The sequence below is a fragment of the Anarrhichthys ocellatus genome, unplaced genomic scaffold (genome assembly GCF_004355925.1).
Source record: "Anarrhichthys ocellatus isolate YVR2014 unplaced genomic scaffold, GSC_Weel_1.0 scaffold8, whole genome shotgun sequence".
NCBI classification, from domain to species: Eukaryota; Metazoa; Chordata; class Actinopteri; order Perciformes; family Anarhichadidae; genus Anarrhichthys; species Anarrhichthys ocellatus.
In genome coordinates, this window is record NW_022280038.1 from 5,007,602 (window position 1) to 5,025,810 (window position 18,209).

General features: G+C 42.9%; 2 protein-coding genes across 4 annotated transcripts in view; one reads left to right on the plus strand and one right to left on the minus strand.

Annotated features, from left to right (window-relative positions):
* The first annotated feature begins 6,753 nt into the window (after window positions 1-6,753).
* On the plus strand, window positions 6,754-15,901 carry brd7 (bromodomain containing 7). Its single transcript, XM_031848816.1, has 17 exons — window positions 6,754-6,858; window positions 7,237-7,430; window positions 7,530-7,614; window positions 7,702-7,759; window positions 7,932-8,076; window positions 8,233-8,343; window positions 8,701-8,870; window positions 9,671-9,785; window positions 10,092-10,167; window positions 10,486-10,593; window positions 10,696-10,831; window positions 11,048-11,159; window positions 11,286-11,330; window positions 12,076-12,163; window positions 13,205-13,348; window positions 13,948-14,088; window positions 14,489-15,901. The coding sequence occupies exons 1-17, from the start codon at window positions 6,810-6,812 to the stop codon at window positions 14,551-14,553; spliced, it is 1,842 nt and encodes a 613-aa protein (XP_031704676.1). The 5' UTR covers window positions 6,754-6,809; the 3' UTR covers window positions 14,554-15,901.
* adcy7 (adenylate cyclase 7) overlaps window positions 14,699-18,209 on the minus strand; it is a 51,405-nt gene continuing 47,894 nt past the window's right edge. For all 3 annotated transcript variants that reach the window (XM_031848813.1, XM_031848811.1, XM_031848812.1), the window contains 3 exons: window positions 18,027-18,141; window positions 17,039-17,163; window positions 14,699-15,927 (listed from right to left, as the gene is read on the minus strand). In XM_031848813.1, the coding sequence (XP_031704673.1) occupies window positions 15,781-15,927; window positions 17,039-17,163; window positions 18,027-18,141 (387 nt within the window). In that variant the 3' untranslated portion in view covers window positions 14,699-15,780. The remainder of the gene's footprint in view (window positions 15,928-17,038; window positions 17,164-18,026; window positions 18,142-18,209) is intronic.

Consider the following 18,209-nt stretch of genomic DNA (forward strand, 5'->3'; position numbering starts at 1 on the left):
TGGATGTCCCGTGAAAGCCACTCCTTTGTAATCTGCTGCTGGGGCCCGCCTGAAAGGACACACACACAGACAGGAGCGAATAATGGTCCTCCGTAATTGCTCTTACCTGTGGGCATCAGTCTCCAAATGAGACAATTATCGTCATCACCTCACAGTCATCTCTGGTTTCCTCCCACTTTTCCAAGGCCCTGGAAATCACTGTCATGCGGGTCTTTTATGCCTAACCAGTGGGAAGGATTTAATTGTTCGTGAGCTCAGGAGACAGTACGTTTGTCTGTTGCAGGCTGAACAAGACTGCATAACAGCCAGCCACCAGCAGCTCAAGGTTTACTTTACAAGAAAGTTTTCACCGAGAAATGTAAACTGAATTCTCTTCCAACTGTTGATACATTCTAAAAAACATTGCTACGGGTGTCGGGGTATGATTTGGGAGGCATTTATTGAGGCCTTTTCCTGTGAGCACTACCCTTCTTTCTTACTGTTGCCTGTATTAGCACAGCACTATGCAGTTTATAATGACAACAACGACATACACCACTCAAAAAATTGGTCCTTGATGTCAGGCAGCTAATGTCGGCTCAATGAGTCTCCAGCTGACTTGATTTAAAACTAGAATCCTGTAAAGGGGTCTTGTACATAAGCTTGACGGCTACAGACTGTACACAATATTGCGGGAATCTATTCTAATCTTTTATGGAACAAGTGTTGCAACTGTCGCATATTTGCATCGCTGCCAGTATGATAATATTGAAATATGAAATGTGAAATATTTGCAGTGTAAAGGCTTTTTGGCTGCTTAGCTTACATTCTTGGACAAGTAAGACAGAAGTTACATTTGAGCTTTATTGCTCAAGTTTTTTAAAAAGCAGGGGTCCCTGATAAGCCTCTGAAGGAGAGCGAGATTACAGGCAGCGCGTTTCCACCTCAAACGGTGCCTCTCCCTTGTTGAGATGATAAACTCTCATTGAGTTTGCAAAGACCATTTCCCAGCGGCTGTCTTTCAGTTTATATGAACTTTTCAAACGGCTGAGGATCTGATGGAGGATCGTCACCAAGCTCGCAGGCTTTTAACACGTCTCCCGTGTGTATTTCACCCACCACAGGACCACTGTCTTCTGAGGCTCAGATCGACATTAATCAGCTGTCACCCCCCACCCGCGGCTTATCCTGTCACACATGCTCGCGCTCACACAAACACACACTTGCAAATTTATGATGCATGTGAGCATTTTGATGTGTGCTCCATGAAAATACACACAGGCAACTCCTAACAAGCATCCTCTGTAGAGTCACATCAGACCAGCGTCCTCCATTATAATGGAGTTTTCCGAAACAGAATAATACAGTAAGTACCTTAAAGCAGAGGGTGACTTTAAACTACAAAAACATTAAGCAAGCCCAATGAAATATACATTAGAGTGATTGGATCAGAGAAGACAGTGGCTCTGCTCAAAATCGCATTCTAACATACTATTAATACTGTACGAGTAGTATGACGTAAAATTGAGTATGTAGTGCATTCCAACTATAAAGTATGTAGACTTTGTGTCTGCCCCTAAAAGGCATTGGGTCTCTGCAGACTGTGCAATGGCGGACTACCAGAGGGTTCAGGCACCAGCCAGCAACAGTATAAATGTGAAAAACACTTTATAATATACTGTAGAAAAAATATTTAACACCAAAACATCTAATAATTGTAATTGGCCTAAAAATAAAACTGGAAATGTAATAATACTGAAACGTACCATCGCAAGAACCTAAGACATCAGGAAAAGTAATGGAATAATAGATGAACATGGAAATGATAATCCTTTTTTATTAATTACAAATGTACAAAAGTGTTAATTTGAAAATGTACAGGATAGGCAGTAATCTAATGTCCCCAATACTTGAGTTGTGATTTATTTGATGGTTAACTTTATAATTGCAACCAGATTTCCCATTAACCAGCATTTAACAAGGTTATTATTGTAAAACAGCGCCCCCTTCCAGTGCATCAGTAACAGTTTAGGCGGTGGTGGTACTGCAGGCGAAAACAAAAACCCATAAAATGATAATAAATTCAGATGAAGTTATGTGAGAAGTTGATAAGGGAGAAGCTGCTACATTCAGGAAGACCCCACAGTAACCGTAGAGAGCTCTGTGTTGTGTCAAAGTGGTGTTTGTGAAGAGAATATCAGTCTCACACATTAAAATAATAATTCAACACATCCTCTTTGGTGCATTGTATGTTTGTGGAACGGTGCAGGTGGAGAGCATCGACACAACTCATGGGAAATAGCTCTCAGCGCTTATTAAAACATGTAAGTTTTAAAGTAGCGGTACCAACAAAATCGAATATGGTACCGTTTTTAACGGCAGGGTATTGCGATACCTTTCGAATATCGTGTACAAGTTGAACCGATAACATTGTGATCGATACAGTCATGCGACGCAGAGAAGACGCATCGCTTAAGAATACTCAAGTGTGAACAGTCTGCTGGTAACGGCATACTTTATTATATCTTTACTATTTAATTACTTATTCTTCGTCTCACATTATCGCAATTTCATAATTGTGTCGGAGAACTACGCTGGCCTTCAGGTAGAAACACGAAAGGCTCTCGCTAGAGCTAATGCTTGGTTTGTCCATTCTGGGCTTCTGTAGAAACATGGTGGGGGCAAACACGGCAGACTCTGTGAAGATCATACTTAGATATAAACAGCTCATTCTAAGTTAGTGAAAACACGGATTCTAAATGGCAGCTGGTTATACACTAATGAAAACATGGTTATGATTATTACATTCCATTTTTGTAAACATATTTCTAAAATGCTACACACTACCCCTTTAAGACATGCAAGTATTGGGTCTATGCAGCACGAGACCGGCCCAGACCTTCATCCAGAGACCAGGGTGGGATGTCGGAGGACCACAAGACCGGAACATCACGGAGACGGTGGCGAGCAGTAAAAATTGATAACCAAAGCCACGCACAAAAAAAAAGCGAAGTGTTTGGTCGCAGATAAAAATAGAATCACCATACACATAATGCTTTGACGGGGATGAGTGACTGATGCTCAAAGATGTTGCCATGACAGACTGGCAGGCGGGAGAAAAACACTGAGGCAGAATGATTGGCTTCTCCTCTTTGATGTTTCCGTCTGACTTACTTGTGATGGCTGGTTACATCTTCAAAACCGTTCAGCGTTGACAGTTGTAATGACCCCAAACATTTCATCTGTCATATCTGAACAGCGCTCTGACAACTTCTAGTGAAAAGAATATACTTCTATGACCAAACTTCATGCCATATTCTTATATCTTTCCATAAGGAGAGAAGTTATTAATTTGCATTTGTCACAGGCTTTAAGTTTGATGTAATTACCCAAAGTGACTTACACTGACACAAATCAGAGTTTTCAAACAGTGAAGGAAACTATGCAAATGTCAAAGCGACAAAACCAAGAGAAACGATATATACGATATATATTCATGTGGAAGCAGAAGATATTTTTGTGTTTATGAAGTGAGTGCAAAGTTTATCCTAAATAAACTTTATCAAGTGCAAGAAAAGAAGACGAGACAGTGTGCAGTCACTGGCATGTAGAAGTGATGCAAGTCAACCTGGTGTGAAGTCAGAAATACGGTTATTGTAGAGTGACTCCAACTCAATTGTTCCAGCACTTTAAGTAATCTACAATGACCATAGTGCTCGGGCTCAGCACATTTTTATTTCCAATTCCGGTTCAGTCGAACCATGTGCAAGACAGATAACCCGTTTAAAGCCCGCCTTTGTATGCCCGATTGTATTTTTTAACATCCCAGTTCCATGCAGTCCACAGAGTGGGAAGTGGTTTCGCATGGTTCTGCTGGGATGCTGCTTTCATGTGGAAACAGTCTCTGGGTCCCTTTAGCCTGTGTGTTGTGACACAGGATAATGAAATTCACAACATCTGCCATTTGTTAGCCCTGTCTGGTGTAACCAATCTCCTTTTAATCCGTGGACTTCCAACGCGTGTGCAGCTCCGCAGCTGCAATGAAGCAGATGGATCCCACGGCCTCTCTGGGGCTGCAGCGGGCCGGCCCGAGGCTGGCATATATATCCTGACCTTCCTCTCCTCGGGCCCCAGACTGAGCTTGTTAACTAACTAAGCGCTCTAAGAGACAAGCTTTGCTAAATGCTTATGATGTGAGTGGAAAGGTATACCTGACCTTATGGGATTTGCTCCTCTGTGGAGACTAGAGTCACTCAATTTAAAGCCACTATGTGTAGGATTTAAATGTTTTACTTTGGCGCCATCAGGTGGTAATATTAAAACACACAACTACACCCACTCCGGGGAAAATATTTCTTCTATAAAAAACAAAAACATATACCATCTAAGTGATTTGCAAGATGCTCCAGAAAGGATTTCTAAGTGCAATTTTAAAGCTGCAATAATCAATACTTAACGGATACAATTGATATGTGTAGTGGGAAAGGGGTCACTCATAGTGATAAACCATCTGAGGGATTCCTTGATAAAACATTTTTTTAGTCGACTAAAACTAATACAAGTTTGTCCACTAATTGATTAGTTGATTTAATCGATAGATGTGTGAAACTGAGTTCCTCCACAAAGAATCACACTAAAGCAGCGCTCTAGATCTTGTGTACACACATATAAATTAGTTGGCCTTGTAATTTCTTTCTCCACAAGAGTCTCAACTGGCAGTCATATATCGGTATGTAAAGGGTGTACGGGGCTGGTATTCCTTGACACGGATCAGGAGGTAATTGGTTGGGCATGGGTTTGCTTAGAAAGGAGACTCAAACATCATCAGAGTGTCAGAATTGCCTCTTCATCTGAAGGCAGGGATGGCTGAAAAAGGTGGATCCAGTCAATCTTCACTCCTTTCGAACCTTCTGCCCCCGTCCTGTACCCTCTTCATAAAACCTGAAATGTGCTTCAAAGAATGCAACACTATCTTTCCACCATGAATAAAACATCTGTCATTCATCAGCCAGTACAATATGTGCCGATTTAACAGAGCATAACAGCTCTGCAAGGCAGGGAAGCTCCAGACTGTACAGTGCCCCATGGAGCCCAACCATAACCAAGTGTCATTTGTCTCCTTTAGGAGCTTAGTCTGGTTAATTTAAACAAGATTCATCCCCATATTTAATTCAAGTCCAACTGAAATTAAATAGCTTTTTTTGGTCTGCTACAGCTATAAATCGTCTCTGTGAAACACTTGTCCTGAGTTCTCCTTTGACAAAAAAAAAAAAAGACACCAAAAGGGAAACATTTTATACTTTTTGCTTTCATGTCGGTGCTCCTAGTTTTGCATTAGATCGACACCTATGGTGTAACACCAGCACTCTGGCAGCCTGCCACTTACTGCCAATCAAACACGAACACACCTTTGTTTCATTGAAACACAAACACACCCCTCCAGCCAGCGGAGACACAGAGTATTTCTCAAGACCTTTTTTTCCTTTCTATTAACAATGAACACAAACTATTAACAACTATTGCAGTGCCCGTGCAAAACATGCCTGTTAGGAACGGGCCCAATGCGTGGCCTTTGCTATTGCTGCTTGCAGCTTTCTCGAGAATCGCTGATACAAATAACTTCACACTCAACACAACGTTTTCTTGGGTTCTCACCAATACATCTGCCATGAAATAGTTGCGTCACACAACCAGTCGCGGCCACTCACGGTCAGAAACATCAGTGAAATACAGTCTGGTTTACAGGGAAAAAAACACACCGCAACTAAAACAGCTATAGATTTATTTCAATGTTTAGATGTGAAAATTTGTGAATTATGTTATTATTCTCAGCCATCGTACCCCGAAATAACTAACAAAAGGCCCCCAAAGCACTTAAAAAATATGCAACTCAACTATATACTACATACTGTGTACTTTTACTTCAGAGGAACACATTCTAGTGACATAGAAATGTTACTGGTAACGTTGCAGATTCAGATTTACGAACAAAATATAATGAAAATATGATTAAATATTGGGGTGCGAGTTAGTATGGCAAAAACAATTTGAGTTGCATTGGCCAAGTGGTGCTGCTCCTTAGGGTGGTCCGCTCGTACTCGTTGACTCCAGAAAGTGAAGAACAGTTCTGTTCGCCCATCATGAGGAGTAAATTCAGCCTGTCACTAAATGTCTGCATTACAAATAGGACGAGTTCAAAAGACAAGGGCCTTTACCAAGCAGGTCTGGTGAAATATGATATTGGGTTGCTTCTGCTTTATATATGTCACCTGTAAGCATCTCAAATATTTCAAAGTGCAATACAGAACTAAACATCTTGCCCTTTTAAGTGAGCGTGGTTGTGTGTGGATGCAGGTGTTAGTGTTGTCTGTCTCATACATTTAGAGATAATCTGTATTTACTTGAGTGGGAAGTGCAGAATTAACAACTCATCTGACCAAGTGGAGCTGATAGGAGCTCCTCGTCTGGCTCAAGAGAACTTTGGCTGAGCGAATGACGCTCTCTGACGCTCCTTGTACTTGCAGAGAGGATGTCTTTAGAATTATTATAATTCAGTGTCAAATCCTCTCAATAAATGGTGCATAATGCAGACTGACAATCTGGAATCACAAGGGTACAAGCAATTCAAATTTAGCAGGGCTTAGTCCAGGTTTAATTCTAAGCTTACTTCGCCCCCTACCGACGATAAAAGGTGGTTAAATCACCATGCGACACCATCGCCGCACCAGCAGGTGGCGCTGGAGGCCTGCGTCGATCTGCGCTACGGTGCTTCCGCAAAACCACAGAGATCAGAGAGAGCGACCAGCCGGTGCCAGATCAAAATACAAACAATGGGCAAGAAGCACAAAAAGCATAAGTCCGAAAAACACGGACATGAAGGTATTTTCATTCGCACATAGTTCGACTTATCCACTTAAACTATTTGCTGATTTGTTTTTAAATGCATTGCTTCGCTATTGTTAGCACGGCTATAGCTGATCAGCTAGCGTGCTGCTAGGCTAATGTTAGCTACAGGGCTGATATACCCGTTACTTCCCTCATTTATCCGTCAATATGCCACAATTTGGTATGAATACAAGACAGGCAATGTAAGTGTACAATACAGCGTTAGCAGTAGTTGCAACTTGCCCTTGCTAGGTGAGCTAGCTGTTAGCTAACTATTGTTTCTAGCATCTCTGAGCTGTCACGGCTCCCTCAGCTATCAACAGTTGCCTATGGTTAGCTCGATAATGCTGTTTGTTGGCTTCGTATCCGCAGAGTACGGAGAGAGACCGCTGAAGCTGGTGTTGAAGGTGTCCGGAAACGAGGTGACGACGGGAAGCTCGAGTCTGGATACATTTTATGACGAACAGCCGGCGGACTACGACAAACCCAAAGAGAAGAAAAAGAAAAAGAAGAAGGATAAAGAGAAGAGTTTAGGGTCTCCGGAGGATGACAGAGGAAAGAAAAAGGTAACGTGACGAAAGAACATACCCGCTTTCCTCTTTAAGGGAGAACTTAGTTTGCACAAATCGTCCTCGTGTTATATTTCTTTGTTTCTGTAATGCCAGATGACAAAGAAGAAGAAAGGACAGGAAGCAGAAGATGATGAACGGAGCAGAACTCCCATACGTTCAGAGCTGGATAAACTGGAAGGTAGTCTCTAATGTCCCTTATTCCACAGTTTATGTCAACACCTTGTTATGCAAAACCTTCCTTGATGCTTTGTTATTTTTCTCGCAGAAAGGGAACAAACTCCTCTGCAGGAAGCTTTGAACCAGCTCATCAGGCAGCTTCAAAGGTGCAGCATTGGTCATTTAGTGTTACGAGATAATTGTACATCTGCTTGTTTATTTATGAGCTGTTGCACATTCAGCAGCAAGTCTCATCACAGCGCGTGTGATTACAGTAAAGTTAGTGTATGCCTGGTGCGGTGAATATATACTGTACGTGTGTGTGTGTTTTCTCTGTAGGAAAGATCCCAGGGCGTTCTTCTCGTTCCCGGTGACAGACCTCATTGCACCTGGCTACTCTATGATCATCAGACGGCCTATGGACTTCAGTACAATGAAGGACAAAGTAAAGAAGGGTTACTATCAGTCGTTGGATGAAATCACGGTATGTGTCTGATTTACACACAGGGGGTGTTGTTGCATGCCACACACAGCAAGATAAACATTCCATATCAACTTTATAGCAGGATAATACTCTCTTCTATGCATTTTGATTCACAAGAGTCGCTTTTGTTTGTCATGTGTTTGTGTGTTGATGCAGGGGGATCTCAGGGTTATGTGCGAAAATGCCATGATTTACAACAAACCGGAGACGATTTACCATAAAGCAGCTAGAAAACTGTTACACTCTGGATTGAAGATCTTGAACCAGGTATGAAACTGAGGATTCAGGAAAAATAAATCTCTTTAAGGGTTCATACCGACTGCTAACGATTGTCCTGTTGTTCAGTTTATTGTGTTAAGAACATTCACTACTTCTTTAAACCCAGATGGTATGGTATTTACTGCACCACAAGCTTTCTTTACTAGTTGCAGCAGTGTTGTTTTTTGACTTTAACTTCCTACGGAGCACTTGAACAAAGTGACTTTGCTGTAAAGCAACAGATGGGGGCAGCAGATTGCCTGTAATTGCAGCTGCAGCAGTAGTACCAAGAGGTTTATCCAGCATTTGCTCTTCTCTGCTCCTTCCTGATCCTAAGTGAGAAGAATAAAACTTTGAATCCAATAGGAAAGACTGGAGAGCCTGAAGCAGAGCATAGACTTCATGTCTGGCCTCGACCCTTCTGCCAAACTGCCGGGAAAGACTGAGGACCAAGGGGGCACCAGCCTGGACCAGAACAGAGAAGGACCCTCCACCACAGGCACCAGCGAGAGATCCCAGACACCCGGCACAACCAGGTCCTTTAACCTGTTGACTTTAAATTCATGTTTTCTTAAAGTCACAGTCATATGCCACTTCAGCATAGCTGCTCTTAAGCTATGAGGGCCAAGATGAAGGAAGTGAAATGATAACCATGACTATTGGTTCACTGTTTAAATCCCTTTAAAGCGGTCTCTGATCTTGAACCAAAGATCCAACTACAATTCCCAGCTTGCCTTGCTAAAATCTGATTTTTAAAACTGAAATAAGGGCTGAACATAACAGGGAGATTTGCAGTATTACAGCAGCAGAGACATTAGTAAACAGGTACGGTTGAGGTAACTAATCAGCCTGGACTAAAAATGCAGGCCGCTGATGGAACCATTTTTCCGAACACCGTTGGTTTGTGTGAGCTTATTTTCCTCTGATACTGAAGTGAAATCAGTTTTCTGCTGCTGGAGGCTGAGAATGTGAAGAATGGCTCGCAGCGTGCTGGGTCTTGTTCTCACTCAAGGCCGAACACCTTTTAAATCTGTGTTGCTGCCCGGTGCTGTAACAGAACCTCTTGAATTTAACTCATGTGTTGATGATGACTCACTCAAGAGGAACAGCCGAAAATCTTAATGGGTGTTTATTGACGTCAACGAACCGCTTCCAGGTAGATTATCTGAGGACTGAAAGCAGGATGTAGGCGTTTAATGAACAGACTTGCACAGGTTTTCTCCTTGCAGTATTTCGCTGCAGTGTGCATGTTTTTTATATTCTTGCCAGAATAAAAAAACCTTTTCATTCAGGACCAAAGTGTCTCATCTGTCTCGTCTTTGTGTTTCATTTGCAGACAGGAAAAGGACTCCAAGGACGAGGCTGCAAAGGTAGAGAAAGAGCTTCAGGAAATCCGCAAGGTCATCGAGGAGTCTGGAGGAAAGCTGTCCAACAGAGTGCTGCAGTGTGATGTGAGGAAGCAGGGTGAAACTCTGCATTTATTATCTCTCAAATTGACATATCCACTATTAAAGATAATCATGAATCCTGCTCTTACTAAATAACGCCATAAAAAGAAAAGTAAGTAATGTTAAAGCCCTCTGTTAAGATAATATTGTGATGTTGGTCGATCAGTGACAGTAAAAACCTTTTGTCTAATGTTCTTTAAGTCCATCCCAAAGTTTAACCACAACACAGCTATTCCTTTTACTAAGGTGATTTTTTTTTTTTTGTGTGTGTGTGTTTGCATTGAACGCTTTAATTTATTTGTTGTGTAGTTGGAGTTTGCAAGGCGAAAGTCTGACGGCTCCACCACAATGGCAATCCTCAACTCAGCTGATCCATCAGCAGGAGGTAGGTCCACCTTCAATCATAATGGAGCTCAAACAAATTCCTAATAAAATGGGTTTTTTTTCAAGCAAAAATGTCCAAAAGTTCACTGGTTCCAGCTTTAAAGATGTGAAGATTTGCTGTGTTTTTTTGTTTAACACACTTCTATTGAAAGCTGAATATCTTTTGATTATAGAGTGCTGCTTGGACAAAAAAAGCAATTTGTAGACGTCACCTTGGACTCGCAAAATTTGCAGATGGGTCCTAAATATATGAATGAAGAAACTGAGGTGGAGAGACAACTCATGACAGTTGGTAAAATGTCAGTGTTTCCTGTCGCAGATGCTGGTTACTGTCCCGTGAAACTGGGCATGATGTCCAATCGGCTGCAGAGCGGTGTGAACAGCCTGCAGGGCTTCAGGGAGGATAAGAGGAACAGGATCACTCCAGGTAATGTGTGGCTGCGGCTTAATGTTTCTGCACATCACTGATATCGCCAAGAATCAGGCTGAGAAGATAACGAGCTGTCTGCGTGCAAACCCTTTTCCGCAGTGTCCTACGTCAACTACGGGCCGTTCACCTCCTACGCACCCACCTACGACTCCAGCTTCGCCAACGTCAGCAAGGAGGATTCTGACCTCGTGTTCTCTCTCTATGGAGAGGAGTCCCAGCCTCTGGGCTCAGACAGGTATGTGCAGCACGACCACGGACGCACTGGAGCTCTGTGGCATTCGCACAGCGCGTCACTTGAGGCATTCCATGCCGATTGCTTTCCAGATGTTTGTCAGCGGTGTCAATATCGACTTCTCATTGTTCTTGGCCGAGAAAGTGATTGTGATTGTTACCCCTGCTTCTGCTTCAAAAACAACAGCTGTAAATGTTTTTCTCTGTGTGTTTTTGGCAGCTTGTCAAAGTTCCTCGCCAAGTCAGACGAGTATGTGTACAAACTGGCGGACAATGTTCTGGATGCAATGACGAACGGCGAGCATTCAAAAACCCTGAAGGAAGCCGTGCCGGTAAGCACCTATTGTGACCGCTTCAGCTCATCCAAGTTGACTTTCTTAATGACTGAGTTAAACAGCACCAGATAGAAATCTAAGAGTATCCATTGGCTGAATGAGTGTTTTTCACCTGTCCGGCAGGTGGAGGAGGACACAAACGCACAAAAGGACGCGGAGGACATGGAGGTGAGAGTTGACACCCGGATAAAAACCTGTCCTGAGTGATAAGCAATCAGTAAATGGAAATAAACATCAAGTTCATAATGACAAACATCAGCGTGTGCTATGTAACGCCAAACCGACGCTGTCCGCCCTCACCGGTGTTGGATGCGATGTTCAGAAAAATGGAGCTCCCGCTGCGGGGTCGTTCGGGTGTGCCGCACGTGTTCTCGCATTGCGCCTCATGCGCGGGTACTTCATTTCATTTTGTCGTTAAAGATGGCCTCGGCAGACTGTTGCTACGTCAACCAGCTGTGTCAACATAGCGGGGGCCAGCCTTTAGCTGCGATCCATCCACGCATGGAAAGAACATTTCCCCTTCCAAAACACAGCGGTGCTACTCGCGCAGGGCCCGCTGTCAAAGAATTTGGAGAGGCCCGTGTTTTCTTAGAGTGCCCGCTGGCTGCGTGGCTGAATCGCTCCTCAGAGCAGCGGAGGAAACCAAAAAGCACGGGCCCCTCCGTCAGGCACACAGCAAACCCTCTGTCCTGGCTGTTTGCTGCTCTTGGCCGCTCTCCAGCTCGCTCTCACCCCGACTCCCTCCCTTCCCCGGGATCTTGCAGCTTTTCATTAGGTTCGATTTTAGTGGAGCGAAGGAGCAGCATGACTAAAGAGGCTTCAAAGGGTCTGGATGTTCCCTTGAAGCATCAGCTGTCTAGTGTGGAATTCATTTTTCTAACCTGACTAAACATGTGTCTCCCGTCTCTCGTAGATGGTTAAACCCGAAGCATCCAACTGCAACAGGCTCGACTTCCTGCGCTCTGCTGCAGGCCTGCAGATGGCTGAGGAGCTCTCTGGGGGTAAAACGTCTGTCCGACTTAGTCTGTGTTGCATATCAGGCTGCAGCCAACACTCATTTATATTATAGATTTAGGCTTTTTTATATGTAGATCAGGGTATCTACAGGTATTGATAGTCTTTCTCCAGCTTAATAGTCGATGTAGATTCATTGAGGAACCATTTCGTCTGTCAGAATATTAGTTACCAAAAAATATTTCTAGAAGTATGCTGGAGGTGAAAATATCAAATTTTTAGTTTTGTCCAACAAACAGTTCAAAAGCCAAAGATATTCACGTTAGAATATGGAATAGGAAGAATCGGTAAATCCTCACATTTGAGAAGCTGCAATTAGAGATTGTTTTGCTTGATTCGTGACCTTGATTAGTCTTTTTTCTAAATTGTTGTTCATTGATTTTCTGTTGATCTATATGAATTTGTCTCCGCTCTATTTACAATGCATATCACATTGTGATTTTGCCTAAATAAGAGTATAAACCTGCCACATGTGAGAACCAGATGTGAAATTACATAAGCACACAACAAATGACTCGTAGCTTCTTCAGTTCAGAATCAGACAGAAAACCAAAGAAGACTTTTGTTTTTTTTGTCATTTTGACAATGAACTATACAACTGCAGTAACTACCCACTCTCATGGAGGATCACAGATGCGATGTGCCCAGCCCAGAGAGCAGCCCTGACTGCTTTATGTGTGGTTCAAAGGAATACGTGAACAAAGAGATTCATAATCACTGTAAATGCTTTTGCCATTGAGGTCATTAAAAATAATTAAATAAAAAATCAGCCTTCATCTGAAGCAGTTTGAGCCATTTAGCCATTCAGCGTTGCATTATGTATCCTCTTAGATCTCTGTAACAGCCCATCAGAGTGTATTCTCTCTCAGCACTCCACATGTTAATGTAGGACAGAGAGAATGGATGTATTGTGTTCAATACGTGCAACCAAGGACCCGAGGAGCTACCGCAAGGTAACCGGAGGAACCCAGAGGAAGTACTAACGGTATGTGTGTTCTCCCCCCTCACCCCTCGCTGATCTGTCACAGAGGCCCTGCACTTCCAGCAGAAATTGGACGAGACTACAAAGCTCCTGCGTGACTTGCAGGAAGCACAGAAGGAGCGTCTGAGCACTAAGCAGCCACCGAACATGATTTGCTTGATGGCACCAACTGCCAAGGAGCTGGAGCTGGGTAAGAGTCCGTCAGTGCATCATGGCCCCCTTTGTTTCCTCCACTCAAACCATCGCCACCATCGGTAGACCAACAATCCATTTAACCTCTCAACCAGCCAGCCACCATGGAGGCGGTTTGTCTATTAGCTTCAGACAATGATTCACAGCTACAGTGATACGATTCAAATCACCAACATTGACCTCATTCCCAGGGTTTTATTCCTCCAAGTGGCACAAATTGTTTTTGGTGTTAGTGTGTGCTAAAGATTTGTCACTGTTCCTCAAAATAATAATGTTAACTTTGGACAGAGTCAGGCTAACCGGCTGCTGGTGGTAGATTCATGTTAACCGTAGACATAAAGAATCTTCTCATCTTCTACTCTCAGCAAGAAAGCAAACAAGTGTATTTCCCAAAAAGTCAAACTACTCCTTAAACATAACACAGCACTCTGGCTAAAGGTTGAATGGATGGCAAAAGTCTGTGAAATGGAGACTTAAACCGACTGACTCCTATCGCCTCTGATTGGCCCTAAATGTGTCTTCTTCCAATGCAAATAAACTGTATGTAAATATACTTGTCATTGTGATGTTTCCTTTTGACTCTTCCTTTGTCTGCAGCTGAGAAGGTAACCGGGAACTTAGCCGAGTTGACTGGTCAAGTGGCCCCCTGTGACGTCAGCAGTGTCTATGGCATCAGGAAGGCCATGGGCATCGCTGCTCCTCCAGAACCACCCGGGCCCTTCATTGACCTCACCACAGGTAAACACCTGACTGGACATGTGTGGAGTATTAACTACCACTCTGCTTGTCTGTGTGTCCAATAACATCAGTGGTGGAATAGAACTAAGTACACTGTACTTAAGTACGAGTAATAATAATTGAATGATAAAATATATAATAGTATAACGGTCACAGGGGCCCATTTGTTCGCATACTTTTAATCCTTTAGGTACATTTTCCTGATCATACTTGCATACGTTCACTTAAGTAACAATTTCAATGACTTATACTTATAACAGTATTTTCTACAGTGATCCGAGTACATCCTCTACCACTGACTAACATTTATTTGTTGGCTATTTGGGAAGTAAAGTCTGAACTTACAAATACAGCGTGTCAGTAAGAACTTAGCATCTAATATACTTTTCAATGTTTTCAGTTCAGGAGACGGCAGAACCAATGGAGTCCTTGTCCGGTGGTCCAGTTCCAGTCATCACTGTATGATGAAGTTCCAACCACCGTTACTGTTTGATAAGTTAAGTTTTGTATGAAAGGTGCTTTTTGTGTGACATTTGTATGCATTTCAGTCATTAAACCTCTTTTTATATACAAGTCTTGGCTCTTGTGAAATATTGTATGACAAACTGCAGACATAGGAAAACATTTATTACATTCTGTAGCTGTACAAAATTCAATGTCACATTTGTTCACATAAAGGCCAATACATTATTATTATTATTATTATTATTCAACCACAATTACAGACAAAGTGACGGTCTCAAAAGATAAGGCCACAAGACGAATCAAGTTTCAGAGACGCGCAGCGCCGACAGCTGTTCATCTGAGCTGGAGCTAGAAAACCATTCACAGCAGGCAGATTGTTGGATCACGCAGACTTAAGGACACCAAGGAGAGCGTCACAGGCTTCCCTCATTGCAGCATTAATGCAGACAAGCAGAATATACACTTGGAACAGATGATGTACATACAGCACACGGATTTGTGTATTTCCTTTTGAAATGCAGCAACTATCTCGTCGTATATGTAAAATCAACCAGTCGTTTCTAACTACACAGCTGGAACCTAAAAGCTTGGCCAGAGAGTGAAACTTAGTACTTCTATTGATGTCAAATATTTCCCCAAGACAGAAGCAAGAAAAGAGTTTTTATATATTTATCCTCTGCACAGCCTGTTTCTGTTATTGAAACGGCTCCGTCTATCCGCCTCACATATGGCATGCTCATTACACAGTAACAGAGCAGTGTGCCCATCCGGTCTCAAAACTGGAAAACCAGATGGGTTTCAAATTATGATCCAAACAGAATCCATTGTTTTGTTTTTAAAGGACCACAGAGGTCTTCAAAAAACATATCACAACCGTATTTGGCATTAGTACAATGCGCTTTTTTTATTTTTCTATCGCAAACAACATCTAAGTTAAAGACAAAAAGTACAAAAGTGACTGATCACTAGACGTAAATGTATGTAGAAAAACAACCGATCATCTCTCCACCATGACCGCCACATCCTGAGCCGTTCAACAGGTCTGGAGTAGAAAGTGTTGATCGAGTGTCGAATCCAACAAACACAGCAAAGTCCTCAGTATTTTCATTCATTACCATCACAGGAAACACAGTCTGTATCACAGTCTATTCTGTCTCAACACTTGTGGAGTCTATAAACTCTTGGCTTGAGTCTGTCTCCAGTTGTGGCGTTTGTGTCGCCCTGGCCTCAGGTCAGACCCATACCTTGCTGCTTGCTCATGTCGGTGCACACAAAGAAGGTTTTCAGCTCCCCTTTGCCCTTGACGTTGATGAGTCCCCGACACTCGCACGAGTAGCCCAGCCTGTGCAGCACATCGGACGTTTCCACTGTCACCTGGAAGTAGACGAAGAAATCACAACTGCAGCTATGAAAACTAACGAAGGTCCTTTTTGAACAGCAAGTTTATAACATTTATTGTGTCTCCAAGCCACAAAATGAAATCACACAGCCCCAAAATCCACAGAGGGAACTTCCTTGCAGCGAACAGTAACACCTGACTTCTCTTACTGATTCATTTACGACTTCAATTGCACTTGCCGTGCCAGCTTCCCGCTGCAGAGGCTCCATTGCAGCTGCATGTTGGCAGCTGTCACTCCTTCTTTGGAGGCAGACCATTCAATTATAATATTACAACAATTACAAATATCGCCCCCAAAATGGCGTTGCTGGTCTTGGTTGTCTTTTCCAGTTTATCTTCAGGATCCTGAATAAGGTCTCTCACACACCTCTGTCCCAGGGAGGAGCAAAACGTTCATGCTTAGTGACGCACACATGACAGCGTCCTCTACCCAGCCTCAGGCTTAATATGGCAGAATGAGTCAGTTTCTGTTGGCATCGGAGGGCAGTTTGAGCAAATGCTCCACCAGTCGGTGTTTGCTCTCGGCAGCTTGGATTCTGCAGGGTCCCCGTCGGTCATACGCTCCCCGCTGCAGCTGCAGCCTCCAGTGACCACTCTCCGGCTGAATATACGATAAACACTGTAAAATGTACAATGTAAAAAGTCCTCTTCCATTACATCCTCTGTACTTGTATTTTGGGAGACCGTTTTTCGCTGTTGGAAACGTGACACAAGCGACGAGAATAAGGACCTTTTAGTGCGGCATGACACCCCAAAGCTACCAAAGTAGCACTGGTTAGTTCTTCCTCACAACGATGTCAACGTCTCTGGAACATCAACATAATCGGCAAGCCTTTTTCAAACTACGTATATCCCTAATTCACATAGAAACTCCCAATAAACTTCCCAATAAAAATGAATCTCATGAGCTGTTCAATCGACCAGAGTCTGAAATTGAATCTTTCTGAATCCAGCCATGATTGTGTTAAGATCTGCAATGCAGAGCTAAGGAGGACTATGTGAGAACCGACATGTGACCATTTCACCTTCCAGAGACCACCAGAGGAAATATCGCTGTTTGCCTCTGTTGGACTGTGCTGAATGTACCTGGATCTTTCCCAGCTCCCCCGTGCTCTCCATTCTGCTGGCCACGTTCACCGTGTTGCCCCAGATGTCATACTGAGGTTTCCTCGCCCCGATCACTCCGGCTATCCCTGGGCCGTGATTAATGCCTGTGAAAAAAAAAAAAAAAAACGTGTTTAAGTCCGACACGTTGAATAATGTTATTGTGTAGAATTTACAGAGAGAAAAAAGATTCACAAGGAAAATCTCAGGCAGCTCACTGGCTAGTGAGGAGAGTTGAGAAAGGATCAATATTTGTATTAATTGATACACAAAAAATATTTGCAGTAGAGTCGGTATCATTTCAAAATGCTGTGGAAAACACTGTTATAGTTTGCAGCAGAGGAATTACAAAAGTATGATATCACCGGTCAAAGAAGTCTGTACACTTTAAACTGCTTTTTAATAAACAAAAGTGGATTTTGTTTCAAAGTCACACGGTGTTTAGACTCAGCCGCTGATAAGAAGGTTGATACAAATTTCAGTGTTTATGCCTCATGTATGTTTTTATCTCGCAAGAAATGTAAATGTTTGAAATTAACCTTTTATCCTGTAAACTGTCTGCTAAGAATCAACTGTCTGGGAATAACTGTGCTAGGACTGCGGACACAGACAGAGGTTAAAGTTCCTCACACACTCAACTGGGTTCTGTCTCCATTTTAACGGCTTCACTTTATATATTATTTGATGTACTTAACTTAACCATAGTTATTTATGAGTGGAAATTTAAAATAAGCTCCTAAATCCTCAACATTACTAAGCTACATATTTCTGTCAAAGGTTGGAGAGGTTTAACTTCATGACCTCGTAATCAAGTGTCCGTGAATGCATCTGCTCTCACGGCTAGAACACCGTGGGGATGCCAATCATGCACATTGTAACCAAGGTAACCTGTTGGGTTGTCAGCCCTAACAGAGCTGGATGTAATGCAGTATTCAGTCAATGAAAGGTTTGTGCTGAAGCCGACACTCACCCACACGAAGCCTGAAGCTATTGAAGGAATGTCTGTTGATGCCGTCCAACTTCCCAATCAGAGCGATGGCAAACTCCACCATGATCCCGATCTGGGCCTGCTGCCTCTCTTTGTCCTGAAAGAGCATATTTCACAACCTCAACATGACCGCTTCAAGATTCATGGTTTTTTTTATACGACAGG